The 16,343-nt window shown below is 40.7% G+C and overlaps 1 protein-coding gene across 1 annotated transcript in view; it reads right to left on the bottom strand.

Moving 5' to 3' along the window:
• Positions 1 to 963: 963 nt before the first annotated feature.
• The window catches only part of lrrtm4l1 (leucine rich repeat transmembrane neuronal 4 like 1), a gene marked incomplete at both ends in the record, with an annotated part of 68,617 nt that continues 53,237 nt past the window's right edge, over positions 964 to 16,343 (bottom strand). Inside the window, one exon of the mRNA XM_084047181.1 lies at positions 964 to 1,029. Within this exon, the coding sequence (XP_083903307.1) occupies positions 964 to 1,029 (66 nt within the window). The remainder of the gene's footprint in view (positions 1,030 to 16,343) is intronic.

Genomic DNA, 16,343 nt, shown 5'->3' with positions numbered 1-16,343 from the left:
TTCTCCTAACAGTCCCCCCACAAATGAAACCAGGGAACAGCTGTTAAAAGACTGGTAATAGTAGTAATACTAATGATAAAAAATAAATTAAAACTCCCTGTTTAATTGGCAATAGGTTGGTTTGCTCTCATACACTTCAGACACTCCTCTAGCTACAGTTATTGATTTCATTTCCTCTCCAGGGATTAGGTTAACTCAAACACTACTGAACTGACATCTGAAATCTACACTGTAAAAAAAAGTCTATTGGTGAATCTTCGCAGCTCCAAGGACGGCATAATGTTTACACCTTCCTTTAAAAAAAAAAAAAAAATCCATTGAGATGAAAGGTCGATACCCACGTAGGAAGTGAAAATGTCAACCTACTTGAAATTATACACAGCTTCGTTAGCAGAGAAGTCAGAGCTACTTGTTTCGAAGAACGTTCATTAATGATTCATTGTTCAGTCAACACACTTTTTAAAGCCTCTGGATTTTGTTCAGTCTTTAGTCCGTGGTTAAACAAAGCCATGTTATCCTCACCACGTCAATTAGCCGATGCAGTCAGCAAACCATCCATTAGCATCCACGAGCCCTCTTTAAGGGCTGGGCAACTGTCTGTCAAACTTCAGTTCCGCAAAACAAACCGGCTATTTGATATGGTAATCATGGCAACGCTGTGTTCAACGTGTAGTGATGAAGAGTGACGGAATGTAGCAAAGCTGACACGTAAGGACCACAGGCCAAAAGTACATTATAAAACCTTAAGGGAAAAAGGAAACAAAGATTATTTCTCACACTCCCTTTGTGTCCAAGGTTTTCGCTTTGTTAGTCTGGAGGATTCCTTTAACTCGACTCTGACGAATAAGGTGTAAGAGAAGAAAGAGTCCATCTGGGTCATCTGTCTTTCTGTGTCCCTGTTTATTGGTTTTCTTTTTCCGTTTAGTGCCAATTCCTGGTCCATTCAAAACAGTTCGTCTCTAGTTAATGGATGGTAGACACATCTCTCAGCCAGGCTCCAGGTAGAGGCCTTGGACATGTGTACTCATTCTGTAAGAGAAGAATAAAGACAATGCCATTAAACCTTGTTTGTCAGTTGGCTCAAGCCAATGACAAAAGTGGTGGTTACAACATGGAGTTAATTAAGACTCTGACAACACAATGGGGCTGTGACAATGCCAGCAAAGCAAATTAGGTTGAGCAATTAAGCAGGTGATAAAATTCCCCCCCACTTGGATAGCTTAGAAGGTTTAAGTACGGTGACTTTTCCTAATGTCACGCGCGCGCGCGCGCGCGCGCGCGTGCGTGTGTGTGTGTGTGTGTGTGTGTGTGTGTGTGTGTGTGTGTGTGTGTCAATACAATACAATACAAGTACAGCTCAATAATACCAATGTTTATTTAAAATTTGAATAACATTTTCAGCGTTCCCTTTGAAAATGTTAATTAAAGCTGAGGTAATTAATTAGAATTCTCAATTGTCTTCAATTGAACTTGCTTGCCATAACATTTAGACACATTGGGCATTCTTGCAAAGTCTTAATGGAAATGCAATGATTGCTGTCTCAATTGCCCTTTAGTGCAGTAGGGGGGCTATAACAACACATCGGAATTATCACTGAAATACGCACCTAATACAAAGTTTTGCTATTTTAACAAACAATTAAATAGATATTTAACGCAGAGGCATGTTCCTAATGAGCAGTAGATAAGGTGTTGTATGGTTGTCAAACAAGCCTGTTTAGACAGTTATTTCACTGTGGAACTTTAGACTACCTTTACATATTTCATACAACGTTGGTAAATAGGTCAAAAATGCACAATTTCGTCCGACAAACACCCCAATTCTGGATGGCAATGCTATGTGACTGTGTCCGAGAGCTACAGCGAAAGGGGAGGTCACAGATGGGGCTACAGAAACCCTTAGAGACATTATTTTACACATGAAATCCTCTGTTTGCCCCCTAGGTATACTGTCCCCACAAGACTGATTAAATAAGTCATGGTTTCAGTTTTCCCTGGCATTCTGTCCATTATAAATAGTTCCCTCACCACTGGTTCTGTGCCACCTGACTTTGAGTGTGTCCTCATCCAACTACTTCTTAAAAAAAAGAAGGGGAAAAAATCTAGACCCCTCAGTTCTTAGCTATTTAGACCTAAACAGTGACTACTCGAACACCAACAACCTATTTGGAAAATTGTAGTTAGGTTTTCAGCTATGCCACAGCAGAGAAATGGCTCCGCTGAATGTCACCATTGACTTCAGCAGCCATTACAGGACAACATTTTACTTCCTCAGCTTTTACAGTACTACCTGATTAGTCGTACAAATCTAATGATCTTTTTTACAATCTTTATATTTATGTGATGCTGTGTGAAGTGCTTTGTTACAAAAAAAAAAGCTTAAAAATTGCTAAACAGTTTTTGCTAAATCATCAAATCAATAAAAAAGTTACAGAAAAAGAAGTTACAGGAGTGCTACTGGTATCCCTCAGACCACCGGTGCTCATGGAAGAGAATAATGTTCTAGAGAGGGGGAAAATATGCCAAAAAGGCTTTAAAAAAAATCCTGGTCCAGGCACTCAAAGGTGGATTTTGTAGGTAAAAGGCCTTTATTAAATGTTAATTATTATTATTGTCTCCGCCAGGCCAAAGGCATGTTTATGTTTTCACCCCCCTCCCGACCACCCGCCCGTCCGTCCGTCCGACGCGACACCACCATGCGATGAAGTATGAATTAGGCTTTACACTCCACACACACGTTAAAACAAGTAATAGCATTGATCATTCTATACATAAGTGTTTCTGCACGTTGCACTACATTTACCCGCCTATGATAAATGTTATTGTTATAGGGTAGCCTAGCTATGCCCATTGTGAAATTAATGGGTTTGGAGTAACTATACTCTTGAGGACAGATGATGCATATCGTCGCTGTCTGGTGCCTGTGTTCCAGTGGACCCAATGTAATTATTATTTAGTCACAAGCTCTATAGGTAATACTTTACATTAGTTAAATATTTATAAAACCACATAGAGACTTCACCACTCTCAACCTGGCATCCCTATTTCGGCATTTTGGTGAAAATCTTCCAAAAATTGCCGATATACTAGCTCACAACAAATCAGGACGGGTTGTGAGGTTGTAAATTGGCAATTTTCACTATGTTTGCAAGACACTTTCGTATGGTGAAGTTTACACATGGCATTAATTTATGAAAACATATAAAAAGATGAGATGGAGATACAGTACAAGTATTCTCTCCCCCATGGCCTGACATTTTAATGCCCCCCCCCCCCCCCCCCCCCCCGATTGGCCAACCCATCTGGTCTATAATTGATTAATAGATTTTTTTAAATCAAATTTGTATTTATTTATTTTCTATTGATTAATTGATTCATCTATGTATTTATGTAATTCTTAAACGGATTTAGCATAGAAGTGGCATTAATGTAAATAGATCGGGTCTATTTAAAAGCCTGCCCGGTATACTTAAGCTGTTAATAAGATGACATCATGCACAAAGTTCACTCTTTCTGATCTCACACACAGCTCTGACCAACTCTGCAGGAGTTAACAAGCATTGTTTATTCCTCCCGTGAAAATCTATCAAAGTACAAAAATAAGGACTGTCAACCCCTGATGTGTGAAGGACATAGGGTAACAAACACAGTCACTTACATGGAAATATGTTAAATTGCTTGTTTACCCTACTTTCGCCTGTCTGCTGTCTGGCTTAAGTACTTTGTAGACGGCTTTACCGTTTTATTTTTGCCATAGATATATTTCGCACACAAACTTATGCCTGTTATCACCATGCAATACTATATGCTCAACCCAGTTCCTTAGTTTAAATAACTCTCTCGTACAATTATAATTCTGTGACCAGTAGATAATTTCCATACTGTATGTACCAACCATTAAGCTAAACGGTATCAACCCATACCATTATAAAGAAAGAGGTTACATGGTGTTTTTTTTTCTTTTTCTTTCCCTCATGGCAACATCTTGCCCCCCCCTTGTTGACTGGGGCTAAAATCCCCTATGTGGCCAAGACTTTATTTATTATTTTCATTTGAATAGATCTTTTGTGGTGAAGTCAACAGAGCTCAGTACACAGCTCAAATGTCTGCCTGCTCAAAACTCACACATCATCACTTACTGTCCATTCCTTCTACTAGACTAGACTTTCGTTAGACTTTCCTTGACTAGATTTGAATTCTGACTGGACTAGACATAAGACTTTCACCCTGAAAGTCTAGAATAGATCACCGCCGCGACATGCAGTTCCTCTAGTTTTCTGTGGATGAGAGTCACTTGATGAATTGCCTCCACAGAAGCCTGGATAACTATAAATATTCCTTTTATCAAATCACAGGTGGAATTTGTTGCTTTTGACAGGGATCATATATGACCATAAAATATATACGTACAGTATACTGTCTATAGTAGATAAATACGTACAGTACATCACCAAAACTCCTAGAGATCAAACTACAGATTCTGTAGACTAGAATAGACTAAGATGTTCATTCACACCTGCAGTCGGAACAGGCCCCAGTTGGTCATTTCAGATTTAAAAATGTGTGTGTGTGCGTGCGTGTGTTTATGGATGAATGGATTCATTGCTATAATAGATAACTACATCCAAACATTCCATTGACAACTGCGTTACTGCAACATTATTTGGTGGCTGGTTCTGTTAGTTATTTATGCTGCAGAATCTTTTGAAAAGTTTTGCACAGCACGCAGAACGAAGGGCTGCTGACTAATTTGGCACAGGTACTTTAATCAAAGTGTGTTAGCAGACTGTGTTAGAAATGCAATCCATGTTAATGGAACTGGATGGAATTGGAATTATTATTACCTTCAGCTCTGTGTCATCAAAAAGATACATGTTCCCTTTGGGGGAAGACAGAGACTATAGCCCGTAGACTCCCATTCAAAGAAATTGCTTTTCATCGAGCTACAATTCATCACAGTCTGCATTTAAATTGAGATTAATGATGCATAAGTGTTGCTGTGTCTTGCACTAATACAAGCAGTTTAATAATCTTTAGGATGTTTGGTTTAAATACAGTCCTGGTATGGGCCATGCTATTAACTCACAGCTAAAGCAGTGGCTTATTATTTGATTTGGTGGCCACAGTTCATACTGTAGGTCTTAGCTTTCTTCTATGACAAGACATTTTAGGGATAAGTCACATAAAAGATAAATTAGAATGAATATCATGTAAGTTGTTGTTGTGCCATTGTAATTGGAGAATAATTGCTTGGTTACAAAAAAAAATCTTATAAAGCTTAAAAAGTCTGTTGATCCGGCCTGTCGTGAACTACTTCTTAGAAGTAGTTTATCACTGTGAACAAATAGCTTAACGTAAAGTAGGAGATGCCAAGGTAATTAAACAAATCTGTCTAGACCACAGGTTTTCAAAGTGGGTGCCGTGGCCACCAGGGGGTCCACCAGGATTGGAAAGGAAAAGGCAAATGAAGAAAACAAAACAAATGTATACACTTTTTCCTTCTTCCCCAATTCAAATTAAAGTCATAACATTATTGTGCCAGTTTAACCACTTTCAACCTGCCACCACTTACTATTTGGGCATGTCATTACTGTCAATTTCCTTTTCAAACATTTAAAAATGTTTATTCTTTCCCCAAAACATAGCAGATCTACAAGCTCACAACGTGTCGCATTGCGACAGCCAGAGTCTATGACTATGGCCATTTGGGAGTCCTTGGCTATGGAAAAGTTAGGGAACTGAATACTGTGGAGCGGTTTTCCAGTATGTGAGACTGTGTCTGGGGGTTACAGTCCTATATAGTCAATGTCACTGTTTTGAGTTCAATACTCTTATGGATTGCAGAACCTGCTGCCGAGCCTGACACATAGTGCCCTGATGCTCCGATACCATTTGCCAGATGGTAACTGAGTGAACAGGCCATTAAAGGGCTGAAGGTGCCCCCATGATGTGACCAGCCCATGGTCCTTGCTATAATGTGAACCCTGAGGAACTTGAAGCTGCTCTCTCTCTCCACTGCAGTCCAGTTTATGTGAATGGGGGGGTGTGCTCCCTGCAGACTCCTTTAGGGCCCCAAACAAACACAAACTTTGTTCTGCTTTCGCAGGTCAATAAGAACACCTCATAAGAAGTTCAAGGGGACGTGTATTTTATTTTTGTTTCTACATTCTGCCCAAGGCTTGATTCTGCCAGCAGCGAAAGCAGCTATCATTTAGACACATTTCGTGAGGCGGTTAGCAGGCCTACTAGTACAAACACCTCTGTAATCCCTATTTGAGTGACCATAAACACAACCTGTTGTAAGAAATAGCAAAATCTCTGTGACACATATGCCACAGTGTGTCAGAGGGAGATCCAGGTGGTAATACCACTGGTTTCAGCACTGTACACAATGCTTCAGTGGCTCGAGCAATGGAGCGAGCCGCGCTGTTGCTACAGTAGGTATACTATTGAGTGGGCGGGGTCTAGACGTCTAGAACTGAGCTAAGCAAGTAAAAAGCATGTTTGTCTTTGCCAAACTTTCTTCGGTTCTGGAATCCAAAGTCGAAAAAAAGATTGATGTCATTTGGAGTATGTAGTAGTGGCCTTTAGTCCACAATCACATCCCTTCGTTTTGCTGACGTTGAGATGGTGGTTGTTGTCCTGTGTCCTGAAACCCCCACATCCTCTCTCTGTAAGCTGTCTCTTTGTTGTCTGTAATGAGGCCAATGACAGTGGTGTTGTCAGCCAACTGTATGACAGAGTTTGAGTTACGTGTGGCCTCACAGTCACCCCGTATACAGAGAGTACAGGAGTGGGCTGAGCACACAGCCCTGGGGGGCCCCAGAGCTAAGTCAATGTAAAGCAGCCACTGGTGCCAATCCACACCACCTGGTGTTTGTCTGTCAGGAAGTCCAGGACCCAACTGCACATACTGTTGTGTCCTAGAACTCTGAGCATGGTGACAGCCTTGGAGGATACAATGGTGTTGACTGCTGAAGTGTAGTGAACAGCATTCTCACTATGTGTTCCTTTGTTTCAGGTGGGAGAGGACATTGTGGAGGGTGAGAGCAATGGCATCGTTCGTGGACCTGTTTTGTCCATAAGCAAACTGTACTGGGTTTAGTGTGTTGGAAATGTCCGCACTCACAGAGGCAATTTTAGTGTTTTTAATGTACTGTAGCAGTTTTGATTACATTTTATTTGGATCTCTTTTAGCCCATATCGGCGCGCGCACGCACACACTTTCAACTCCCAAGCTATACATTTTCAAAAGTAGCAGTCACACAATAATTCTTGTAAGAAATGCAAGATGACATTCAACTTAATCAAGCTCCTTGCAACTATACATAAAATATGGATGTGTTTGTCTGTCAGGAAGTCCAGGATCCAACTGCACAACTGTTGTGTCCTAGATCTCTGAGCCTGGTGACAGCCTTGGAGGATACAATGGTGTTGACTGCTGAAGTGTAGTGAAAAACATTCTCACTATGTGTTCCTCAGTTCCAGATAGAAGAGGGCATTGTGGGGGGTGAGAGTAATGGCATCGTTCGTTGACCCGTTTTGTCCGTAAGCAAACTGTACTGGGTTTAGTGTGTTGGAACTGTCCGCACTCACAGAAGCAATTTTAGCAGTTTTGATTTCATTTTATTTTGACTTTTTTAACCTATATCGGCTAATCTTCCAAGAGTCCAGTCCACATACAAACAAACATTACAGCATACAATAATGATAAAAACAAGTATTACAGCGTACACATCAAAATACAACTTTGCACGCATGCAAGCACACACCTGCTCATATCCGACACACATAGCAATCTACATGGCTATACTACTACCAACATCTATAGCCGACTGACAGTACAACAATCTAATAGAAAGAACTGAAAACAAAAGAAACCAAAATAATAGTAAATCAATCAATAAAAAGCCATCCTAGTTTTAGTAAAGATAAAGATAAAAGATAGACTTCCCATAAGGTTTTTTATTTTTGGTAAAATATAGTAATCTCTGTGTCTTGATCTTGAGGCTTTCATCAGCGTTGATGAAGGCCCGAGGAGACGAGACGTGTCCGTTTGTGAGACGGCAGTTTGTCAGACTGCTGTCAGACTGCTGTGTTCGTCAGACTGCTGCTGCGGTAAATTAAAAACGCTAAAATTGCTTCAGTGAGTGCGGACAGTTCTTTAAGACTGTTTGCTGTGAGTCTGCAGCCGTCCTTGCTTTACTTTTTTTACTACTGTCAGGAGAGCATGCTCAGCTCGAGACGTTAGTCCTATAGTAGGTTTAATTAGTGTGTTGGGCAGACAGTTTCGTACTGTAGGAAAATGCATGTGCATTTTCCACTGCAGTTGATTGGCATTTTCAAAACATCTTGTTATTGTCGATATACTGTATATTGTAGTCTTCAGGACATGCACTAATAAACTTCTAATTGCCTGTTAATTTATATAAAACTAGAAAAAGTTCTCCTCGGAGCACAGGTCTCCGCCAGGTCAGGTGGTTATCGTGGCCTCCTGGTGGCGCTATAATGTGAAAAGGGTGGCATTTCTTCTTAGGCCTTTGATGGCAATCGGACACTGCATTCATGATTTGAGGCATTTTGTTCCAAAAATGTGTTTTGCTAAATTAGACCTGCTGGTGGCGCTATAACAGGGCAATGTGGAAGGGTGGCATTTCTTCCTCACTGTAGTGCAAATGTTTGTGCATGTTTCACTGCAATCGGACCCTGCGTTCATGATTTGAGGCATTTTGTTGAAAACGGGCCACTCCTGTAAGCTTTAGATCAATCTTAGCCAATCAGGATGGAATATGAAAAATCTAACAGATCCATCTTGATCACATGACTATAGAGATCATGTGTACCGATTTGTGTGAGATTTGGATACAATCTGAAGGAGTAATATCCAAAAATGTGTTTTACATAAGTCAGCCTCCTGGTGGCGCTATAAAAGGCAGATGTGAAAATGCAGGGCAAACGCGTTTCCTTGGCCTCTAGGGAGTGCACATACAAAGTTTTACACAGATCGGTGCAATTATAGGTAAAAACACAAATCGGCCTGTTATAGCGCCACCATGAGGCTGATTTGAAAATTTTCAAGTGGCATTTCTTCCTTGGCCTAGTGGGAATGTGTGTGCAACGGAAACGGCAAACGGAAATTGCAAAAAATGTCAAAAAATGTGTTTTGCAAAAAGCGGCCTCCTGGTGGCGCTATAACAGGCCCATGTAAAAAAATTGTGGCAGCGGTTCTGAATTGGCATCCAGGGAGTGTGTGTGCACAGTTTTGCTGCGATCAAGCCAATGGTGCCAGAGATTAGCTGGTCACAGACAGACGGACGGACAGACAGACAGACCGGCGGACGGACGGACGGGGTGCAAAACATACTCTCTCGCCATGCCTTTCGGCCTGGCGGAGACAACTATAATGTAGGTACAATACAAATAGAGGCACTAATATATAACAGGCCTGTATCCAAAATAATATTCTGTAGCTTCGTATCATAATAAATCCTTGAGGTGCAAGCTGTTGATAGCGTGGATGGCACGCACACACGCACGCACGCTCAAGCTAAACATTTTCAAAAGTAGCAGTCACAAAATAATTAAAGAAATGCAAGATGACCTTCAACTTAATCAAGCTCCTTGCAACTATACATAAAATATGGATCATTTCGATCAACTACAGTTGTATATCACAGTCCCCTTTTGTTGTGCATTGTTACTGCGCTGAAACACACCGATACATCAGCAGAAAACTGTCAACTTCTCATCTGACTTGCCGAATGCTGCAGTTGCAGGCATACTGGGTCCCTAAAGGCAAGGGGAGATGACACTCTGGTTGGTTTAATTCATGATGCGTCCCCCCAAAAAACTATGATTAACTGCACTCAGATTATGCACTATTTTAAGTACAGTAGAAAAAATGGAGTTGGACACACCCGCATGCGCTTGTGCCATAGAGAGGTTTGAATATAGGGCCCTACTGTAAGTCTCAATGTAATAGCATTAAGTCTTGAATAAGTCACGTCTGTCTAGGAGTGTGACACATTACAGCCAAACTGTCAACATCATAATTGTTTGACTATTTCACACTAGGGTGTAGGGGTGTGCCGATACGATATATTGCGGGACGATATATCGGCATATTTGTATCAAACCGGTAGAGTTTGCTTTTGCGTTGCATTGAGTATCTGAAGATGCCAAAACCCTTTGTAAATGACTTAGAACAGGAAAAGCAAATGAATAGCATGGCAACAACATTTGCCTGTGGCTATAATTAGTTAACCTGACTCCGCCAGATGGAAGAAGCTTGCTTCACACACACATTTGTTTCACAGCTTACCGCCCCCATCTGGCAGAGTCAGGTTAATAATTAGTATCCTATTTTATTGCCTACCAATGTGTTGGCATTAAGGGGCTAATCCAACAGAACAGTAGGCTACTGCTTCCTTTAACAATACTACGGCTATGTCTCGTGTTTTGTTAAAGTTATCTATCATGTATAATCATGTCAGAGATCTTATGTCGAGTAGGTCACTACTCTGCATAAGGAGACTGGTGACCTACACTAGGATGTAGACTAGATCTACCCTCTGGTATGCCTCCACTCTGAAGGTCCAGACCATTTGAATTGTCTGCCAATGAGAATCATGTGATTGTGACTTCTGAACGTGAAACTGTATTGTTAAAATTCATAGAAGAAAAGATCTGGCTGAACTTATTCCTCAAATTGCATGTAGAAATGTACTTCTAACTTTGAAATACATTCAGGCTTTACGTAACTTTGAGACTTTATTATATTTCACTGGACTAAGGCACAGCTGATTTGAAGGTGAACAAGATTAACCAAATTTCTTTGCCAAAAATAGCCACTCTACAAGCTCACAATGTGTTGTGTTGCGTGGCGTGAGCTTGTAGATCTACTATTTTTGGCAAAGAAATTTGGTGTAGAAGGAGTAAAAAGCGGTCCAAATGGTTAAATGCCAGCAGACCTCCTCCAGTTCCATTCATGACTGCTATAGTGTAGTGAGCAAAAGCGTGACAGTTTGGCCTCGTTTGAGAGCCGTAGACTATGAATTAATCTCCATGCCAAGATCAGCTGGCACACCCAGCCATCCAGCATATCCAAGGGTGCCTCTATACATTTTCCCTCTTAAACCCTCTAGTGTATGACTTAACCTTTAAATAGCCTATTTAGGGATTGGCTTCAGGTTTATCCACATTTCCTTAATAGCCACATGTGCAAATCATCAACATGCATTGGGTTTTGCTTGCTTAAGCATTTTCCAGAGCTTTCAGAGTTTGCTTGAAATTATCCAACTTTCAGCTGCCAAAGCTGAGCTAGATATATGAATGGCAGAACTAGCACGCCCTGAGCAGAACTTTGATTTAACGGTTATGAAACAGGCTGAGAAGCCTTCACTTAGCCTTCACTTAACCTTCTGTCTACCTCTCAGGTGGAGAGAGCTGGAGACAGCATACACTGTAATCAACCTTAGATAGTTTCAAAAGAACACAGAGAGCTGTGACTAACAACTCTTTAATTGCTGCACTCACTCACTCACTCACACACACACACACACACACACACACACACACACACACACACACACACACACACACACACACACACACGAACGAACGAGGGTTCTTGTTTCTTTCTTGTGTGTGTGTGTGTGTGTGTGTGTGTGTGTGTGTGTGTGTGTGTGTGTGTGTGTGTGTGTGTGTGTGTGTGTGTGTGTGTGTGTGTGTGTGTGTGTGTGTGTGTGTGTGTGTGTGTGTGTGTGTGTGTGTGTGTGTGTGTGTGTGTGTGTGTGTGTGTGTGTGTGTGTGTGTGTATTGACAGGGGAGTTGCTCATTTTAAATGTGTTGCACCCTTGCGCGCTAAACGTATTTTAGCACAGCAAAAATAATACAACTTGGAAGAGCTGTGGAAACACCAATCCTAGCTGAAGGTCACACAACAAAAGCTTCAGCTCCCTACTGCAGCCATCAGACAAATTGTCCCCCATGAAAGAGTGCCAACTTCTAACACCCAATCTTTGCTCCGCCGTATGATGGTGTCATGCGCAGCAAATGGCAGATCTAGAAGCTCACAACGCGTCATGGATGTGACACGTCGTGAGCTTGTAGACGGGCTATTTTCAGCGTCCGACACCGCCATTCCATGAAACATAAATTCAAGCTTAGCTTGAGACTAATCCCTGCTCTTTTCAAGAAACAGGTTACATGGTCTCCAGGGAAGGTGCAACGCTGCCCTCTCTTTCATCCGCTTTCTCAATTGTCCTGATGAGCTTTTAATTAGAGCAGTAATTAGTCCAATGCAAACATGATGTAATTAGTTTGCTCTGTGTCAGGGGAGCTGGAACTAACACAGATATAATTCCAGTCCCTCTCCACAGGATCACAAGGCTCTTTCTCCACTCAGGGCTCCAATTATCCTATTGTATTCTCCCCACCCATTGCCTGTACTCTAGTGTGAAGCCGCATGCTATCCTCTCTTTCCCCATCAAAGAGCACGGAAGGCTAGGCAGAGAATCGTAAACGATTTCAATGTCATTTCATTGTAAAAAGCAATAGCAAATTAATCACGGGGAAAGACAAGTGGAACACAATGCTCCTGATAGAACATTGGTTTGGAGGTGATTGTCGTGCGTGCGCGTAAACTTGTATGATTGTGCCTATTTGTATGCGCTCGCAAACCGTGTGTGTGTGTTTGTGTGTGTACTCCTGTGGCTGTGGATTTATACTGTATGTGTCATGATTCCCCCACAGGATGGACATGGGATTTCTCTAATCTTCTCACTCGATAGATACAAAGGGGAGCAGATCAAAGTAATTCATAGCTCAGCTTTTATCTATAAATCATTAAACAAATCTCAAAGCAACATAAAAAAAAGCCCCAGTGAATAAACCCATCCATAATGCTAGAAGGAGCTAACTTTGCAAAAGATAGGGTCCTTGGCTTTGACAGCAAAACATCCTCTCGAAAAACGTCCTCTGGAAGTAAAAAGAAACAATGGAATTCTAGCTTCTGTCTGTCAACATGAAAAGTTGCTCCAATTTGTTTTCATCTCACCCTAGTTGTTGGACAAGGTCGTCTTTCAGCTATAATTTTAAATGCTGGAAGTTCAACTAATGTTAAAAATACAGTACATATGTTATAATTCTAATTAATTAATGTTTGAACAGTTACATCCAGCCCACCCCCAACATTTCTTCAGGAGTGCTGCTGCTCGACAAATCTACTGTACACGTTCTCAGTCCCAGGTATAGTGACAAGTTGGCCAACATCTACTGCTGCAGCGATGACACACGCGTTTCAATGTTCCCAGTAGTCCCACCACGTCACAGTCATGACTGACAATGACGTGCGTTCTGACTCTCAACATGTAGTAGGTTGACGTGTCAGTAAATTTAAAACAAAGCAAGCGCATCGCCAGAAGCGGACGTGATCGAGTGCCCATGCCGAGCGGTACAATGTCCAGTTCTGCCGTTCGTGTTGCATACCGATAGGATTGGAATCATAACTCATGTCGTCTCATCAACATGTTACATGATTGATTGAATTTATTTGGTGATAAAAAGAAGAGAGCACATCAGCACTTCCATGATAACACCTTACCTACACCGAGGATAAAAACACAATAAAGCCCTATGGCTTATTTCCACTGTGGTCCTCGAAAAAAACATAACAATTACAATATTAAAAAAACAACCATGTAACAACTAAGACAACACAGGTGGCAGCACCAGGCAATAGCAGCAGCATTTCAGTATACAGTCAAACAGTCTAAATAATTTTATGAATTTTCAATGAATAAAATAAAAAACAGGAGTGAAAGGAGGGCAATGCAAACTGTCATATCAAATGTTTGATGCTTGGTCAGATGTTTCCCGATTCATCACCGTAGTACAACAACGTTGTACAAATACAGTAACACTATTATCAATATACATTGGCCGCCCCAGCAATGTTCTTCTCCTTTCCATACAATTATATAATTATTTATTATATAAAATGTAATTGATACTGTCATCTATATGTTGTAGTATGTAGATCTGAAGTTGTCAATTATGTTGCTCTACCTTTAAGTTCAATCCTAAAAACTAAAATACAACTACATAAGCGAATGCCATTATCTCATCAGGCCAAGTTTCTTATCTTTACTCTTTACGGTTATTTACATGGATTTTCTAGTAAAAGATCAAAGTTAGATCAAACGACTCGTAACATAGATTGCAAATATAATATACTGTCTTATCTTGAAAATGTATCCTCGTTTCTATTTAAGGAACACAATGCATAAACGCCCAGATTAATGGTAGTGCTGAGTGCATGAAGGCATGAATTCATAAATCTTGATGGCAAGTGCAGTATTTTTGCCTGAAGACGCACATTATAGCTGAAGCTAGAAATGCAAACTTCACACTGACAGGGTCCACAAATCTATCAGAGACTGATAATAAAGGCATGCAGCCAACAAAGGTAGTGGTGACACCAAATGTCTATTATTATACGGCACAAGATGCCTTAAGTCACTGACTGTACAGTGACTTCTATAGGCTGCAAAATGGAAGTAAGATGATGGGTAAAATATGCACGCTCCCCTATGGGAGGGAATCCATGCCTCTGCTTTTGATACCCCCTAGTCCAGTGGTTCTCAAAGTGGGGTCCGGGGACCCCCAGGGGTCCTTGAGGGGGTTCCAGGGGGTCCCCAACAAAATTAGTTAATGTAGCGTCACAATCGGTTTAACTACTTGAACCCTATATACACATCAGTTATTTGAAAATAGCTGATCTACAAGCTCACAACACATAATACTAATCTTGAATAAAATGTGAAAAATTCTAAATACATTTGAAACATTTTAACAAAAATCTTGTGGTGACGTTTCAGGACGAAGGCAAGTTGGAAGAAGGCATTGGGTCTTGTTTAGTCTTCAAAACATCTTTGTGCTTTATAGAAACTATTTATTGATACATATATATATTTTTTTATACGTGTAAAAATGTATACTGTGGTCGCTGGCACAGAATGTTTTCAGATGGGGATCCGTGGCAAAATACACATTAATTTAGGCGTCCTTGACATGAAAATGTTTGAGAACCACGGCCCCAGTCTCTCAAGCTAGACAGCTATTCCACAATCTTTGAATATCCATTTATGCTAAGCACCAACCTATACGCTTCAGGAGGTGGGGGGGGGGGGGGGTCATCCTCTGTAGGTTCTAAGCCTTTTCAGGCCCTCTGTTGTACAGACTGTTGAATGGAACCATTTGAAAACTGCCTTGAGAGACCCCTCTGGTGATTCATTTTTCATCGCCGGTGGGGATATGTTTTATGCCTGCCTCTGGTCAGACTGAATAAAATACATTCATTAGACAGATGTTTGATAATGTCACATTTTTACAATTTAATAAAAATAATTACGTAAAAGAAAAATAAAACATTGCATTACGACTCGTGTGCTTGTAAATCGGATATCTTCGCTAGTGTGCCAAAGTGGTTCAGAGAATGCCCCCCCTCCACTCCTGTTTTTGTACATCATATTGTTTTTAACACACACACACACACACACACACACACACACACACACACACACACACACACACACACACACACACACACACACACACACACACACACACAATGGACTATGAATATAGTATATACAGTGCATACATGCATAATTAACATAAATAGGCCATACAGTACAATGAATATATATATATATATATATATATATATATATATATATATATATATATATATATATATATATATATATATATATATATATATATATATATATATATATATATATATATATATATATATATATATATATATATGTATATATATAGTACAGAGAGGAGAGTGTGAGGAGTGAGAGAGAGAGAGAGAGAGAGAGAGAGTATGTAGAATGTCGTTTAACTGGCGTCGTACGTTTTGAGAGATCACGTCTGTATGCATTAACAAGCGAGAAATGCAATCCATGATCTTAAAGTAGAGCTCAAAGATCTCCCTGAGGAAATTTGATGCAATGAGTGAGTTGTAGCTGGGAGCAAACCGAGCATGTCCCTGATGAAATGTGTATGTGTATGTGTGTGTGTGTGCGTGCGTGCGTGCGTGCGTGTGTCTGTGTGTGTGTCTGTGTGTGTGTGTGTGTGTGTGTGTGTGTGTGTGTGTGTGTGTGTGTGTGTGTGTGTGTGTGTGTGTGTTTATTTGTGTGCGCACACGTGTGTGTGCGTGTGTATGTTTGTTTGTGTGCCTTTCTGCGTGTGTGCGAGTGTCCGTATGAGTGTTATGATTTAGTGATTATGATTTATGCTTGTGATGGACGACCACATTAGGGGCAGCA

The sequence above is a fragment of the Gymnoscopelus microlampas genome (genome assembly GCF_963454915.1).
Source record: "Gymnoscopelus microlampas genome assembly, chromosome: 21".
NCBI classification, from domain to species: Eukaryota; Metazoa; Chordata; class Actinopteri; order Myctophiformes; family Myctophidae; genus Gymnoscopelus; species Gymnoscopelus microlampas.
Note: the sequence above shows the minus strand (reverse complement) of the source record. Positions and strands in the feature narration are given on the sequence as shown.